The 16,342-nt window shown below is 48.3% G+C and overlaps 1 protein-coding gene and 1 pseudogene across 1 annotated transcript; one reads left to right on the plus strand and one right to left on the minus strand.

Annotated features, from left to right (window-relative positions):
* The window catches only part of LOC129356766 (chorion-specific transcription factor GCMb-like), a 10,268-nt pseudogene extending 5,410 nt beyond the window's left edge, over positions 1-4,858 (minus strand).
* An 853-nt stretch (positions 4,859-5,711) lies between these two features.
* Positions 5,712-15,389, plus strand: LOC129356767 (synaptonemal complex protein 2-like). The gene is given in 26 exon segments (XM_055026325.1): positions 5,712-5,843; positions 5,908-6,012; positions 9,983-10,007; positions 10,075-10,110; positions 10,113-10,153; positions 10,225-10,307; positions 10,388-10,422; positions 10,582-10,724; positions 10,790-10,842; positions 10,981-11,026; positions 11,100-11,192; positions 12,435-12,507; positions 12,844-12,971; positions 13,082-13,196; positions 13,325-13,374; positions 13,449-13,515; positions 13,600-13,766; positions 13,841-13,874; positions 13,988-14,080; positions 14,139-14,183; positions 14,186-14,220; positions 14,222-14,260; positions 14,339-14,433; positions 14,571-14,670; positions 14,749-14,807; positions 15,338-15,389. Coding segments are annotated over 26 exon segments (1,944 nt in total).
* The last annotated feature ends 953 nt before the right edge of the window (positions 15,390-16,342 follow it).

The following is a 16,342-nucleotide window of genomic DNA, read 5'->3' on the forward strand; positions in this document are numbered from 1 at the left end:
GCGGACATAACCGTCTGTCCACTCCTGGAATTGGTCCAATTGTTTCAGGTCCTGGGGACAGACAGGGGACACAAAAACAGACAATTATTATTCGATCAGCCTGGTTTCTGTTCTAGTTTCCTCTAATGTCTTTGTCTCTTCATAGTTGATTATGTTTTCTTTAGTTTTAGGATTATTTCAATTATTTCATGTCTCCACATGTCTGTCCTCTGGTTCCGGTTTGTGATTTTTTGTGCTGCTGCATTCTTACAGTCAGACATGTTGATGGACAGTTTCTCTGGGTGCAATTGGTTCTGCTCAGCCTTCTAATCTGAGCCCAGTTCTGGTTCTGGTTCTGGTTCTGCTGGAGCTTTCTCCCTCTTAATGCAGTTTTTTTCTGCAATTTTGCCACATGCTGGTCCAATAACAATGCAGTATTCATACTGGACCTGATGTTCTGGTTACTAGGATACAACTGGGTCGAACAGAACCAAGACGGGTTGACTGGATCCAGTGTTGCGGAACTTCAGCTGGAGGTTTTGGACCTTCGCGGCTCACATGTGACCCGACCCAGACAGCTGGTTCTGATGTCACCATTACAGCTGAGCTGCAGGAGGCCGGGCCAAAGCCAGAACCAGAACCAGAACCAGAACTCAGGGGCAGGAGTTCAGCACAAAGTCATAGAAAAGAGCCGAGTTGGTTTGATGATGATGATGAATAATAATAATAATAATAATAATAATAATAATAATAATAAATAATTATTATTATTATATTATTATTATAATGAATGTTATTGTTATTATTATATATTAATATTATATTATTATTGTTGTTGTTATAATATTTAATAATAATAATAGTAATAACAATTATTATTATTAGTATATAATAATAATAATAATAATAATAATAATAATAATAATATAATAATATATTATATTATATTATTTTAATATACTAATAATAGTAATTGTTATTATTATTATTATTTTTATTCTTTACAATTTTCCGATCAAACAGAATTTAATTTATTAAAAACCCGAAATGAATATTTTCATTTTTATTGTAAGTTTTTCTATTTCTTGTGTTTTTGTGTCTTTTCTTTAAGCGGTTGGTTCTGGTTCTGGTTCTGGTTCTGGTTCTGGTTTGTTTATTTATTATCAGAATTATTCTTTTTTTTTTCTCGGTTCTTTTCAAACTTCGGAACCGGATCTGTATTTATTGGACCGCTTCTGGTTCTGAGTGTGAAAACCAGCACTCCAGTTTCGGAACCGAAGCCAGTAACTGGACCGAACCTCATTTATCCACATTCAGTGACTAAAGAAGAATTGATCAAAAATTCAATAATTCAGAAAAACTCCAATAAAATCAAACTAAATGAAAAAGATTTTCGGTCTTTAACTGTTCAGTCCGTTTGGACCGAACCTAGCAGGGTTCGGTCTGTGGCCCAAACTGAACCCGATAAAAAAAATCAATTCATTCTCAGAATTTATTTTTAACACCGAAATAAATTCTCGTGGATTTATGGAGTTTGAATAAAATGGTTCCGGTTCTTCGCGGTCGGTTCGGGTTCTGTTCAGGCGCCCTGAGCGGTTCTGGTTCTGACTCGTTTTGGTTTAAATTTTTATCCTGATTCTTGTTGTATTATCTGTCCTCCGAACCGGACCGAACCGAACCAAAGCGGGTTTTAGCAGCAGAAGATTTTCTGTTCCGCTTTGGATTCGGTTCTGATTCGGACCCAAAACATTCCGTTCTTATGGATTTTATCAGAACATTTGGATCCGAGGAGGAACGAGATTAAAAACCTTCAAACTATTATTATTATTATTATTAATAAGTCAAATTATTATTAATAATAAAAATAATCCAAGACAAAATAATGTAAAGTTCTTAAAAACTGTTCATTCTTTGATTGGCTTAATAATAATAATAATAATAATAATAATAATATAATAATAATAATAATAATAACTGTCGTTATATTATTATTGTTTATTAAATTTATTTAAAATAATAACAACAATAATAACTTTTGTTATTGTTATTGTTATTATTATTATTTCTTAAAGCGTACGGTTATATTTATCCCAGTTATTCATCAGTTCTGGAAACAGAACCTGGTTTTGGCCCGGTTCTGGCCCGGTTCTGGCCCGGCTCTGGCCCGGTTCGGGGCTCGGTACCTGCGGTAGTTTGGGGTCGTTGATGTCCCAGTTCAGCTTCATCCCGACCGAACAGACACAGTCCGCCTCGTCTCTCTGCTCCCCCGGGACATGATGCCGGTACCGGTACCGGCTCTGCTGCTCCCTCTGGGTTACGTCCTCGTCCTGGTCCCGGTTGTGGTCGCGGTTCTGGTCCCGGCTCTCGGCCCGGCTGGAAGGTAAGCCTGTCAGAACCGAACCGCAGACAGATGAAGCGGCTCGCAGCGCAGCAGGTAAGAAGTGAGAGCAGGTGAGATCAGGACAGGGAGGGGGAGAGGGGGACAGGGGGCGGGTCAGAACCAGAACCTCTTCAGGACTTTCAGCAGAACCTCACCTGATCAGGTGGCACAGCGACTGGGTCCGACCCGGTTCGGCCGGAGATCTGGCTGCGCAGGTGAGTGTGGAGGTTCAGGTGAAGGTTTGTTTTGTAAACTCGAGATTGTTTTGACCAAAACAAACAAACTCATTAGTCAACAATTACAGAACCAGAACCAGAGGAGCTGGTCCACCTGCGGGTCCCGCCTGGTTCCGAACTCATGCACTCGGTTCTGATGGCAGAGCCGTTTCTAGAGCGCAGCACAAACTGGAGACCGAACCGGGTCAGGTCCGAACCGGATCAGGTCCGAACCGGATCAGGTCCGAACCGGATCAGGTCCGAACCGGTCAGCTATGAAACCTGTTCATTAATAAAGAATCAAATTTGAGGATGTTTTAATAAACAGTTTTGATCCATTTAGTTTTTTAGTGACGTAACAGTAATTACGTCATACTCATCCATGTTGATGATGAAGATGTTTGCTCCTCTTCATCACGTCCTAGCAGCTGATTGGTCAGCAGCTCAGCTCCTGTGCAGGTGTTGACCAATCACAGGCCTCAGCGAGACATCCTGCTGATTTATTGATACTATTAATAATCATAATTATTGTTATTATTATTTGGCTCCGCAAATAAAGAAACATCTGAAACTGTTTTAAATGTTGTGAATAAATTTGAATCATATTTTTGTGTAATAAGGAAACATTATGAGTCATCATGTGAAAATATTCCCACTTATGAATTATGTGGGAAAACAAACATGGCTCCTCATCCATACGTCATCGTCTCTGTGTCGCGTCATAATTATTCCCCACAGAAACAAAAAGTCCTGGATTTTTAGTTATTTTACAGGATCCGTTTAAAGTCGAGTTTAGTTTCACTTTCAGGTTTTGATGTAAAGATGTCAGTAAAACCTGAAAGATTAATTTCTTCATTTGATTTCAATCAGGTGAATCCCGATGCATTATGGGAAAAAAACCTGCTTGTTTCCCAGCATAAAGTTTTAGTTCAACTTTAAATTTTAAACTTTCAGCTCTTTTCTGTTTTTTTTCATGCTTTAAAATGTTCTCAAACTGTTAAAATATGATTCATCTGATTCATATTCATCCCAGATGTTTTATTTATTAACTTGTTTCTTTATTTATTTAAATGTCAAATTTTAAAATCTTAAAGTTGCAACTTTATTACAATTTAAATCAAACTTAGTTGATTTAATTCTACTTTTACTTCATTCCATTATTTTGTACTAAATATGACAGAATATTCATGAAACAAGTCTGATTGATTATCACCTATTGATCATGATATCCCTCCGCCGGGCCTGAACTACTTTGTGTCCTCCGCTGCGCGGCCCCGAGGCTGATGAGTTCATTAAGTGCAGCTGTGTGCGCGCTCCCGACACCCTGAGTGCACGGAGAGGAGAGGAGACGGGTGCGCGCGATGGTGAGCCAGCAGTTTTATTGATCTTTGCTCTCATTGATTATTGAAGATGATGAGATCCGTGAACGTTCTCTGAAGCTCCGTGAACGTTCTCTGAAGCTCCGTGAACGTTCTCTGAAGCTCCGTGAACGTTCTCTGAAGCTCCGTGAACGTCCAGCTACGGAGAGGATCCGGACAAACATCTCCTGTCCAGGCGGCCTCCGCTGTTCCGCCCCATTCATTCATTCATTCATTCATTCATTCATTCATTCATTCATTCATTCATTCACGGATCTGTCTGCTCCACGCGCTGCGGCCCGTTTTCACCTTTCTGGACCAGCTGTCTTTGTCTCGGCTCTCTGCCGCCCCCTGCTGTCTGCAGCCCAACATCACACCTGATCTCAGCAGAGCTGCGGGAACGCCACCAGGTTCCCCGGTTCGGTTCCTCAAAGTTTGCATTTCGTGGCATCAGAGAGTCGGAACCACGAAGGAATGAACCAGAATCTGATCAATAACTGATCAATAACTGATCATAACTGGTGGATCTCCAGTAGATTTCAGTGACGCTGTTGTTCTGTCGCACGGCGCCCCTGCTGGTGTCGGCAGATTCACATGTGTTTTCAGGCTTTGGGTTTTCTGTGTGTGAAATAATCTGTGAATGAGTCAGTGTGTGTGTTCTGGATGAAACCAGATGATTGTGTTTCTGTCCCAGTTTGAGCTCCAGATGGACGACTGTTTGCTTCGTGGCGATTCGTCTCAACTTGTTTCTCTGCTTCACTATGAAGGACTGAGCAGCTCCACCCTCACCAGGCTGCACCTCCTGCTTACCAAGGGTAACGGCAGGCTCTCTGGGAGGAGGAGCCGCAGGGGGCCATGATGGGGCGGGGCCATGAAGGGGCGGGGCCATGAGGGGCGTGGTCTGCAGTGTTGGGTCTTTCCTGCATCAGGTCAACACATCAACAAAAAGCCCATCATCCTCTGTTTGTGCAGAACCTTTAGTCCGGTCCAGAGAACCCGTCCAGATCATTCTGGAGCTCTGGGAGTTTCATCCTATAATGACCTCCTCTTCCTCTTTCCTCCTCCTTCCTCTCTCCTCTCTCTCTCTTCCTCTCCTCTTCCTCCTCCTCTTCCTCCTCCTCTTCCTTTTCCTCTTCCTCAGCTGTTCTGGAGGAGAGGCTCATCTAAAACATGCAGAGCAAGGGGGGCCAGAGGACTGGAACCGGGAAGCTCTGGCTTCCAGTGAGCTAGGGCGCTAAGTAAAGCTACATAAAGCTAGGTGCTGTGGCGCTAAGTAAAGCTACATAGAGCTAGGTGCCACTAGGTGGCGCTAAGTAAAGCTACATAGAGCTAGGTGCCAGGTGGCGCTAAGTAAAGCTACATAGAGCTAGGTGCTGCTAGGTGGCGCTAAGTAAAGCTACATAAAGCTAGGTGCTGCTAGGTGGCGCTAAGTAAAGCTACATAGAGCTAGGTGCCACTAGGTGGCGCTAAGTAAAGCTACATAGAGCTAGGTGCCACTAGGTGGCGCTAAGTAAGCTACATAGAGCTAGGTGCCACTAGGTGGCGCTAAGTAAAGCTACATAGAGCTAGGTGCCACTAGGTGGCGCTAAGTAAAGCTACATAGAGCTAGGTGCTGCTAGGTGCCACTAGGTGGCGCTAAGTAAAGCTACATAGAGCTAGGTGCTGCTAGGTGGCGCTAAGTAAAGCTACATAGAGCTAGGTGCTGCTAGGTGGCGCTAGGTAGCACCATGGTTAGGTCCAGGTGGGCTGCATTGCTGTGTTGCTGGTTGCTGCTCAGACATGGCGATTGTGTTTCAGGAGCTGCACAGCAGGGGGTTCTGCAGGGTTCTGGTCTTGTTGAAATCTGTATCGATTCTGTCGGAGAACAAGGAGGACCTGGAGACTCTGGTCAACCTCGGCCTGACTGCTAAGGTAACCAGCGATCTGATTCATCGGTCGTCTTCTGTGCTGCTCTCACCTTTCTGTTGTTGCTCAGGTGATGTTATGGTTCGAAGCTGTTCACGACCTGCTGACCTCCGACCTCCAGGAAGGCTCCACCACCCTGATGGCCCTTACAGAGGAGTTCTTTGACTACTTCCTGGTGAGCAGCATCACTCCAGAATGTCTCCTGAGTTCCTCTTGGCAGCAGGTTTCAGGTCAACATCTGGACTGAGTTCCAGTGTTCACCGATTCCAGAACGCCTCCCTGCATCCGGTGCGTCGCTGACCAGTGAGACCAGTGAGACCAGTGAGGGAGAACCAGCGGTGGTCTCACTGGTCTCACTGCTCATCCTGGACAGGGAGGATTTAGAAGCAGTTATTAATCATCAAAACCTTTTTATGCAGAAAAATGATTTTATTTTCTGATTGTATCATTCACTGGTTACATGATGATCATGTTCAGAATTGTTGCTAGATCCCCGTCAGACACATCAGACTCTGTTGGACCCACCAGATGGTTCTGATGGGGAACCGACTGGGTCGAATCATTGGCTTTTAGAACACAAAGCACCAGTTTTATAAAACACTTTAAATTGTTCTGGTTATAAAACCTTTGGGTTTATTAGCACTCAAAGGAACGTTGTGATTTTTTGGTCTGCATAAACCAAACACCTACTTTATTGATCCTGTCCGAGGATCCATGAAGGTTCTCTCAGACTTTAGTCGAATTGAATAAAAGTGTCACGTAATAAAGAAGAAGTCCACCTTGACTTGGACTAGGTCCAAAGTTTCAAATATCTTCAAGCTGCTGGAGGTAAAACCTTGAACTTATCTAGTGATGGGTAACCCAGTGGTGGTGTAAAAGTGTTTTTCACGCTTTGTCAGGTCTGATGTTTGACCTTTAGATGGATCTGGTGTTGGGTACATTGGTAAGGAAAGCTTGGAGTGATTCTGTGGGGAACCTCTGGGTGGAGACACACATTGAACTCGGTCGGTGCAGGGAAAGCTGCTGCTTGTCTTGGACTCACTTGATGTGTAAATTGGTGCTGTTGGTACAATACTTGAGTCTTTTGGTGTTTGGTAAACTGCTGGAGATAAAAGTGTGGCCTCTTCTGACGTTGGAGGCTTGGGGCCCTTCTGCAGGTGACGTCCTGGTGTTGGACATGTTGATTTGAATATCTTGGACTCCCGAGAAGATCTGTAATATTGTTCCATTGGTATAATGTTGGAGAAAGCTGAAGGCATGAGGACCTTGTCATCAAATGATTTCATTGGTGCAGTCTTGGACTTGGCGAGGGGTGGAGGACCAGGCGGTGCTGAATCCTTGGGCCTCTCTGGTTTTGGGTGAATTTTGGTGGCAACTCCAAGGAACCAACTTTGGGGAGTACTGCTGGTGGTGATGATGGGATGATCCCATGGTGAGCTGGTGGATGTGGAAGGACTGGTGTAGTCCTGGTGATCCTGGTCCATTGCTGTAGTTTCTGAATTAGCTCAGTGACAGCATATGTTATCTGCTTAAAGTAGTTTGGAGACCGAATAGTGATGGCTGAGTCAGTAGATGGACCCAGTGATACCAGAGAGGGGTACCTCTGTAGGAACTGGACGTGGTCCTCAGTGAGTGCCAGCTTCTCCAGCTCATGATCTCTCCTGGTCAGCTCCGAGATTTCCTGCTGGACTCTCTGCTGAAACTCTTCAACCTGCCTCATTTCGGCTTCCTGCTGGGATCCGATCAGCTGTTGGACGTCACAGCTTCTGTGGACCAGGAGCTGCAGCAGCTGTTTGAACATTGCCTGGATGTTCGCACCGTGTGGCTGGCGGAGATGGCGATGGCGTCGCCCTCCTTCTGAAGCAGCTTCAGGGCTTCTCTCGCTCCTGGACTCTCTGCCAGATGTCCTGCCATCTCGGTTCTCTCTGCTGCAGCAGAGACGGTGTCATGACCTTTGTGTGCGTCCATAGAGCAGAGGAAGCAAATGGTGGACTGGTCGCTGCGGCAGAAGATCTCCTTCATTTTATTGTGCAGGGAGCAGATGTTTCCTGCATCTCTGCAGAGGCTGTGACCAGCTTATGGGTCTTAAAAGCTGGAGAGTCGTAGTGAGGCTGGAGGTGGAGGTCACAGTAGGAGGCCAGGCACTGCAGGCAGGACTTGGTGGCTTTCATCTTCCTCCCAGTGCAGAAGTCACAACTCACATCTCCAGGTCCAACGTACTGATGAAGACGAGGAGCATCTCTGAGCGCGATCTTCTTTATTTCCTCCACCAGCTCTGCTAACATGATGTTCTTTCCCACAACTGGTCTGGGTATGAAGACCTCCCTGCACTGAGGGCAGCTGTAAACCGCCTTCTGGTCCTGCTCTTTCCAGTGGTTTTTGATGCACTCGGAGCAGTAGTTGTGTCCACAGGGAATGGTCACTGGATCCTTTAGTAGATCCAGACAGATGGAACACCTCACTATGTGTTGGTCCAGTGAAATCCCCTGCTGAGCCATTCTTCCTCCTTCACAGCAGAACAGAACCTGAAGTCTGAGCTGCTGCTGTCGACTCGACTGCGTCACTGAACAGCGGAGCTGGCAGGGCGGAGCTGGCAGGGCGGAGCTGGCAGGGCGGAGCTGGCAGGGCGGAGCTGGCAGGGCGGAGCTTTCTGGCCCGACTGCATTCCATGTAGAGGACTGACTGGAGACCAGAGCTGGACTGGTCTCAGGTCTGATCCGCTCTGGTCTTCAACCCAGTGTAGTCAGGCAGAGTAAAAGGAAACACTTACTCTTCTTCTCAGCAGAAAATAATGAAGTGGAGCCAGAACCATGGAGAATGGACCTCAGAACTGCACTGACACGATGTCACTCTGAACAGGTTGAGCTTCATTCCAGGAGGATGACGGCTGTCGGTTCAGGCTTCCGGAGTCTGAAACCACCTGAGAACCTGCAGCAACAAGATGGAACCAGATGGGTTGGGTCGGCTTACTTCCATAAACCAATCCGAACCAGAACCAACAGGTTTTCTATCAGAACTGTTTCCTCTGCCGGTGAACCGCTGCAGGCCAGCCTGTCCGCCGGGCCTGTCCACTGGGCCTGTCCACTGGGCCTGTCCACTGGGCCTGTCCCTGTCTGCCGGGTGGGCCGGTGTCACCAGCCCTGTGGGTTCTGGGTCCTGCTGGTGACCCAGTCTGATGACATGATGGGGCCTGGAGTCCAATAAGCACATGGCTGATGAGTTCCCATTGATGTTCCCATAAACTGTTCCCTCCGTCATGAAGGTGGAGCTTAAACTCTGAGAGGTTCCCTCAGCATGATCCATCTTTAAACACCTGCTAACAAATAAATATCAAATTCAATTTTATTTGTATAGCACCTTCCAGCAACAAGGCAGTTCAAAGAGCTTTACATCATAACAATACAAAGTCAATGATTGAAACATTTAGAGAAACATCAGATCATTGATTGTTTCATTGATTATGAAACAATCAATGATCAACTCTGAGCAGCTGCTCTGCTCTTATTCCAGATTCCAGATAGAAGCTGAATGCTGGCGGCGTCACGCCCTCTGACCTCTGAACTGCTCTGTCTGGTGTTCAGCAATTAGCCAGAGCCAACAGACAGTAAACACTGCACCGTTTCCGTCTGGCTGAGTGAAGCTGTTGGATGCAGCTAATGTTAGCTAAACGATCACTAGCTGCTCCATGTCTGCAAATCATGTTTGGCTAACAATGCTAATGTTGCTGTTACCTAGGTTACGTAGTTTATTGGGTAATTTACATGAGGGATGAATCTGATCCTGTCATTTCTGTGCAGAAGTCGAGTTTGTGTTGATTTCCACAAATATTAACAGTAAATATTAGTAATAATGTATCTATATTAGAAATATCCAGATAGTCCAGAAACTGAAATGGATCTGCAGCAGGTCAGAAGGAAATCATCATGACTTTTGATTTGTCTTCATTATTTTCTTGGTTCTGGGATGATTCCTAACGATCCGGGTTCTGGGTTCGTTCTCTCAGGTCTAGTCCTGGAACTGGAAACCTTCCTCTGGGTGGGTTCTGGTCCTCTGGGTGGGTTCTGGTCCTCTGGGTGGGTTCTGGTCCTCTGGGTGGGTTCTGGTCCTCTGGGTGGGTTCTGATTGTGGTCCGTTTTGTCTCTCAGCTCCTGGCCCAGGCGCCTCTCCCAGGTCCGGTTGGTTCTGGTTCCTATGTTGGTTCTGCTGCTCAGGTGTCTAACGCCACTGCCTCCTCTAGCTGCCCAGCTGTCTGTGCTGCTGCTTCACCTGGCTCACTGGCTCTGGATGGCGGAGTTCACTTCCCTCTGCGACTGGAGGTAACCATGATAACCCTAAAGCACGCTGCTGCCCCCTGCTGGTGAACCGTGAAGCCCCTCTCTGCTTTCAGGCCATCAGAACCTTTAACAGCATCCTGGAGTCCCTGAGCCGGCAGCAGAGGAGGCTGATCCAGAACGACCAGGACCAGAACCTGTGAGGCTTCTGTTGGGTCCCAACCTTCAAGTTGGGTCAGTGAGTGGATGCTGAGCTCACCTGTGGATATTTACCTGCAGGTCTCGGCTGGCGGCTGCTGTGGTGACGGTTGGAGGTGAGCTTGATCTGTTCAATGTTTTGGATGGTTCCGAGTAGAAATGAGGACCGCTGACCCGTGGTCCTCTGGGTCAAGAACTTTCCTGCTGCTTTCTGGATCCTGGGGAACTTTGGATCAGGTGATGGAAATGTGTAGAAATGTTCCTTCTTGTTTCAGACTATGAGTTTCAGGTCAGCCTTGTGGAGGCGCTGTGTCGCCTCACGCCGCGCAGAGAGCGTGAGCAGAGAGCCAATCAGTGGTTCGACAGCAGTGACATCAGATCCACCTTCTGTGACATCAGAGACGCCGACTTTGAGGTGGTGAGTGTCTCACTGCTCTGTGTGGACACCTGTCCTACCTGGTTCTGACCTGTCTTCACCTGCAGGACTGCAGACGCTTCCTGAACTTCATTAACCGTTACCATGGAGACCAGAGGAGGTGACATCCCATAATGCAGTTCAGGATTATAGGAACTGCATTAGATCAGATCCAAACTGATTCCTGGTCAGTTTAGGATCTGAGTGAGTTCTAGATGGTCCAGACTAATTCCTGGTGATGTTTGGTTCTGTCCATCAGAGTGTACACCGTCCCCTGCCTGAGAGCCTTCCTCAGCTCCACACAGGTACCAATGTCACTGGACCCAGAAGCAGAACTTTGAGCCCGGCTCAGAGCACTGCATCCTGCTGTCTCTGCAGTTGTTCCGACCCAAAGATGAAACGCTGGACAAGTTCTGGATCGACTTCAACGTGGGTTCAGGATGTGTGAGCTTTTTCATCGATGATCCTCAGGTTGGTTCCTCCAGAGGCGTAACTTCCTGAAGGACTGGGGGACATGTCCCCACTAACCCTGGACTAGGGGGACATGTCCCCACCAACATGTCCTGCAGCTCTTTTCCTGGATGTCCTGCACTGTGTGGACAGTAGATGGCAGCAGCTGCAAGCTGAATTCCAAGCAGTAACAACCAGTTGATGCTTTTTAAAATTCCTTTCTGAAACATAAATTGGACATCGTCTCAGTGACCCGGTGGACGGGACGTAACCCGACTGACATGCGCTGTTGCTTTGCATGCAGTCAGGAATGTCCATGGTCAGTCTACTCACCTGCTGTCCCAACCAGACCCACAAGAGGTTTTGTGTATTTAATATTTGCCATATTAAATGAAGGCAGCAGGACAGAAGGTTGATCCAAGCTGTGGACTCAATCAATACAAAGTTTGATTCATTTGGTTTAGACAAAAGTTACTTATTCTGTTTTGAAATATTTAATCATGTTTTAATTGTTACAGAATCTCCTGTTTATGTTGTCTTGATAAAATCAGTCAATAAAAGGCAACTATGTGATTATTCTTAATAAAAAATATCACTGAATTATTAAACCATTTTCATCTGTAGGTAAGAATTCAGCAAATATAGGCTGGTTCCATAAATTAGGACTGAAAAGTTCATTTGCCAGCATTTCCATCACCAAGTGAGACATTATTGAGATTAATCAGATTACCTCCGTTTTAACATATGTATATTTCATAGTGTGTTGACTAGTTGCTAAAAGGTCATTTTCAAAAGGTAATATTAATCTGACAAGCCTGATCAGGATGTGGGTCTGATTTATTGAGACAGACTGTTTGCTGTTCACACAGAGGTTTGGGCTTCAATTTTAGCTCTGGAAAAGAAAAGGAAAGACTTCCAGTGACTAACCCCAACCCTAAACCCAATCCTAACCCTAAACCCAACCCTTACCCTAAACCCAATCCTAACCCTAAACCCAATCCTAACCCTAAACCCAACCCTTACCCTCATCCCACCAACCAGCAATACAAAGTCGCCTCCTTCTGTGGCATTAAAGAAAAGCAAGTCTTATTGCAGCTCAAACTATCCAGAGGGATTTCTTTGTTTCTGGTTCTGTGCTGGCCCAACAGGAACCATGGGTTCCTCTGATGGGAACATTAATGAAACATGGAAGGTCTTTAGGGTTCTCCTTGTTGGTAGCTGAAACAATCTGATGTCCTGGTCCGGGTTCTGTTTGTTCTCCAGGGTTTTCTCTGGGACTCCATCCACCTGCAGATGGAGGACGTGGATTATTACAGTCTGAAGTTCAAACAGAACGGTAAGAAGATGGAAGAACATCTGGACAGTGTGACAGAACCTCGGGCTTCCTGAAGTTCTTTGTGCAGCATTTCAGGTTGATTAGATTAGCGACAGTGTTGTTGTAGCACAGAACGGCCTGATGGGGGCAGTATTGTGACTGCATTAACACCATAGTGGTGAAGTCGGCTTCCAGCTCCTGGTTTCCATCAGTGACATCAGCTCGGATGATGATGATGTTTCTGTGGCCTTCATCACTCATTAAGATCCCAGAACTAGAACGAGTAGATCAGAGCCACCATGTGACTTATTTTAGTGACATTTGGTTTGTTTGTTTTCCCATCATGCTCCTGGGCAGAGACGGTCCTCTGCATCAGGCTGACCAATCCCATCATACACCTGAACACCAGGAGTCACGTGGTGGAGTTGACCTTTGACCCTGAACACCAGCAAGAGCTGGAGGAGGCCGCAGGGAGAGTCTTCAATGTACTGCTGCGCCACCTGCATGTTGGAACAGCGCCTCCTGCTGGTCACTGCTGCCGGCGGCGTCTGAGCATGAGGCGGAGCTTCATCTGAGGAACTGTTGGTGTTTTCAGAAACAGCCCAGTGCATCCGGCGCCGGAGGAGCGGTCCGGACCTCGTCCTCTGCAGACGCGCACTCGGCTCGGTCCTACAGCCGCAAGAAGCCGCCAAGCAAGAGTCAGCTGAAGAGTGAGTCACGTTCTGCTCAGAACCTCCACCCAGATCACCACCGGACTGCCACAACACCGCCATGTTTACTGCCGGGCCTGGACCGGAACGGTCCACGGCTTTATGAACTCATCTGTCTCTCTCCTCAGTTCTACCGCTGTCGTCTCCGAGCAGCGAGGACGAGTCCACCTCCCTGAAGGTGACCCGCCACCGAGCGACCGACCCGATGACCGACCGATTGACTGGTTCTAACTCTGAGGTTCTGTTTTGCAGCCTACGGCTTCAAACCGAGCCGAAGTTCTGTTTGACCAGATGATTCATTCAACTCCTAAGTTCAGCGGTGAGTCAACGGTCAGAGGAACCCGGTGGTGACCGGGCTGGTCTTTTGGTCCGTCAGAGAGAATCTCTCAGGTTTCTGGTTCAGCTGCTTTCCAGCCACCTTTGGATCCACCTGATGGAGCCGACGGTCCAGAAGTTCACCTGGAGAACCTGGAAGAGCCCCCAACAGGTGACCTGCAGGGGGCGGAGCTTCCGGTGATGCAGCACCTGATGGAGGGACTTGAAGAAGGAAGCAGCTCCCCATCTATCAAGGTTCATTTCCTGTTTCTTACTGGAGTCAAACCTGATAGGTTTTTCATGTTTACCTGTTTTTTCTTCTTCTGCAGGAAAGCCTGAGGAAAAGAGAAGCTGCAGATTCAGGTCTCACCTGTTCATTTACCTGGATGACGGCTGCACTGATAAAACATGTTCAAATCAATGATGTTTGATGCTGGGCCCAGTCTGTCCAGAATAACCAACACTCTGAACCACAGGCTACCTGTCAGACCAGGCCGAGGGCGTCACCCCCTCCAAGAGGAAGGCGGAGCCTCTGCAGGACTGGGCGGAGTCTGAGTTGCCAATGAAAGGTAGTTCAATGCTAAGTTCTGTTTCTTGAATGTTTCTGATGCTCACCTGGCTGCCCAGGAAAGGAGGTGGAGCCAACAATGGAGGAGGCTAAGCAGAAGGCGGAGCAGAGTCACACCTGACCTCTGACATCACTGCTGCGTTTCAAGTCCTTCAAAGCCCAGCTGGAGCAGCGCTTCACTGTCTGTAGCCACACTTGCTCTCATCAATGCTCTGCTGCTCATCAATAATCGGTAATTAACGAGGCGGATTGATCTCAGGGCTGCTGGCAGGAGGTCCAAGCTGAGGTTCTCGGGTCCCTGAGGGACTGTCAGCAGCATGTGTCCTCACTGCTCACAGCCGTCCACCAGCACAGGTAAGTCTGAAGCTCCGCCCACCTCCACAAGCTCCGCCCACCTCCACAAGCTCCGCCCACCTCCACAAATCTGCCAGTCATCACGGACGAGTTGTTGTTCTGTGTGTGTGTGTGTGTGTGTGTGTGTGTGTGTTCAGGTTGTCGTTGCTGCGGCGCTTTGAAAACAGTGTAACGGATCATCTGAAGCAACTGGAGCAGAACTCCATCAGTCTGAACTCCATGGATTCTGAGATTCTGGTATGTGGCAGGTTGCTGGTTCTGAACTGGTGTGACTGGTTCCATCCCACTGATGACCACTTCCTGTTTGTCCTGCAGACGTTCTTCCACTCTGAGATGGAGCAGCTCAGTTCGTTCTGTCAGGAACATCTGAAGAAGTGAGTCTGATGGGTCCTGGTCCGGTTCTCCCTGCTGCAACTGGAGTAGAACCCGGTCCAGAACCTGGTCCAGATGATCGGCTAGGCCGGAATAGAACCCGGTCCAGTTGAACTATAAAGGACGGTTCAGTTGTGATGTTTGGAGCGGACTCCATATAGGGTCCTACGGTGGAGACCAACGAAATGAACCGGGTTCTAGACACAAACTGGGTTCTGACTAAATTCTGTTTGGACGGAGAGGTTCCACAGCGGGTCCTGGAGGACCGGCATCCTGCATGTGTCACTTCCTCCCTGCTGGAGGCAACTTCCTCCTCAGCAGGTCCATGTTCTTCTACTGAGCCGTCATTGGATCCAGGTGAGTCAAAGCGTGCAGGATGCCGGGCCTCCAGGACCCGCTTTGGGCCCCACTGGGTTCGAGGTTCTCCCCAGTGGTCCAGAAAACACTGGGTTGATATGAGCTGTGGGTTCTGGTTCTGCTGGGTCAGAGTTAAGGTTACCTGTGTCCAGATCTTCAGTCTGTTTCTCCTCAGGTTGAAGATTCTGGACTCCGACCAGCTGAGGACACATTGATCCAACCGCTGAAGACTCCGCCATCGACCGGAGAGAAGCAGACATTTTGGGATCTGAGTGAGGAAGAGGAGGAGGAGGAGGAGGAGGAAGAGGAGAAGGAAGAGGAGGAGGAGGAGGAGGAGAGGAGGAGGAGGAGGAGGAGGAGGACGAAGAGGAGGAAGAGGAGGAGGAGGAGGAGGAGGAGGAAGAAGAGGAGGAGGAAGAGGAGGAGGAGGAGGAGGAGGAGGAGGAGGAAGACCTCCAGCATCTTTTAGTTTCTGATCATTTTCTCTTCTAATCAAACTATTAAAGGCTGAATCTAAACTCTGTGTGATGTTGATGCTGGTGCCGGTTTCCATGGTGATGTAGGTTGTCGTGGTGCTGATGCTGGTTGCTATGGTGATGCGTGGCGCAGTGGCGACAGCCGGCCACCAGGGGGGGAACCTCCATCAAGCCGTATTAACAACCTGACAGCAGGGGGCAGCAGCTGCACCGCAGGCTGACCCTCCAGAACCAAACCAGAACCTGCAGGACACGCTGCGCACAGCGGGGACATCCAGCTGCTGTCCTGCATGTCCCCGTGGCTCAGGAACCTGCTGGAGACATGTGCTGGACATGGGGACAGAGCGGGACACCGGTCCCCTACAGCGTCCCCTGCAGCAGGACGCCCCGTCCCTCGCAACAGGACGCCCCGTCCCCTGCAGCAGGACGCCCCGTCCCCTGCAGCAGGACGCCCCGTCCCCTGCAACAGGACGCCCCGTTCCCCACCCCGTCCCCTGCAACAGGACGCCCCGTCCCTCGCAGCAGGACGCCCCGTCCCCCACCCCGTCCCCTGCAGCAGGACGCCCCGTCCCTCGCAGCAGGACGCCCCGTCCCTCGCAGCAGCGTCCCGTCCCCCACCCTGTCCCCTGCAGCAGGTCCAAAGCTGTTTGTGGTTCTGCTGCTGGTCGTCAAGCAGCTTGGAGCCAAACAGAAAAATCCCCAAA

The sequence above is a fragment of the Poeciliopsis prolifica genome, unplaced genomic scaffold (assembly GCF_027474105.1).
Source record: "Poeciliopsis prolifica strain line A6 unplaced genomic scaffold, Auburn_PproV2 SCAFFOLD192, whole genome shotgun sequence".
Lineage (NCBI taxonomy): Eukaryota > Metazoa > Chordata > Actinopteri > Cyprinodontiformes > Poeciliidae > Poeciliopsis > Poeciliopsis prolifica.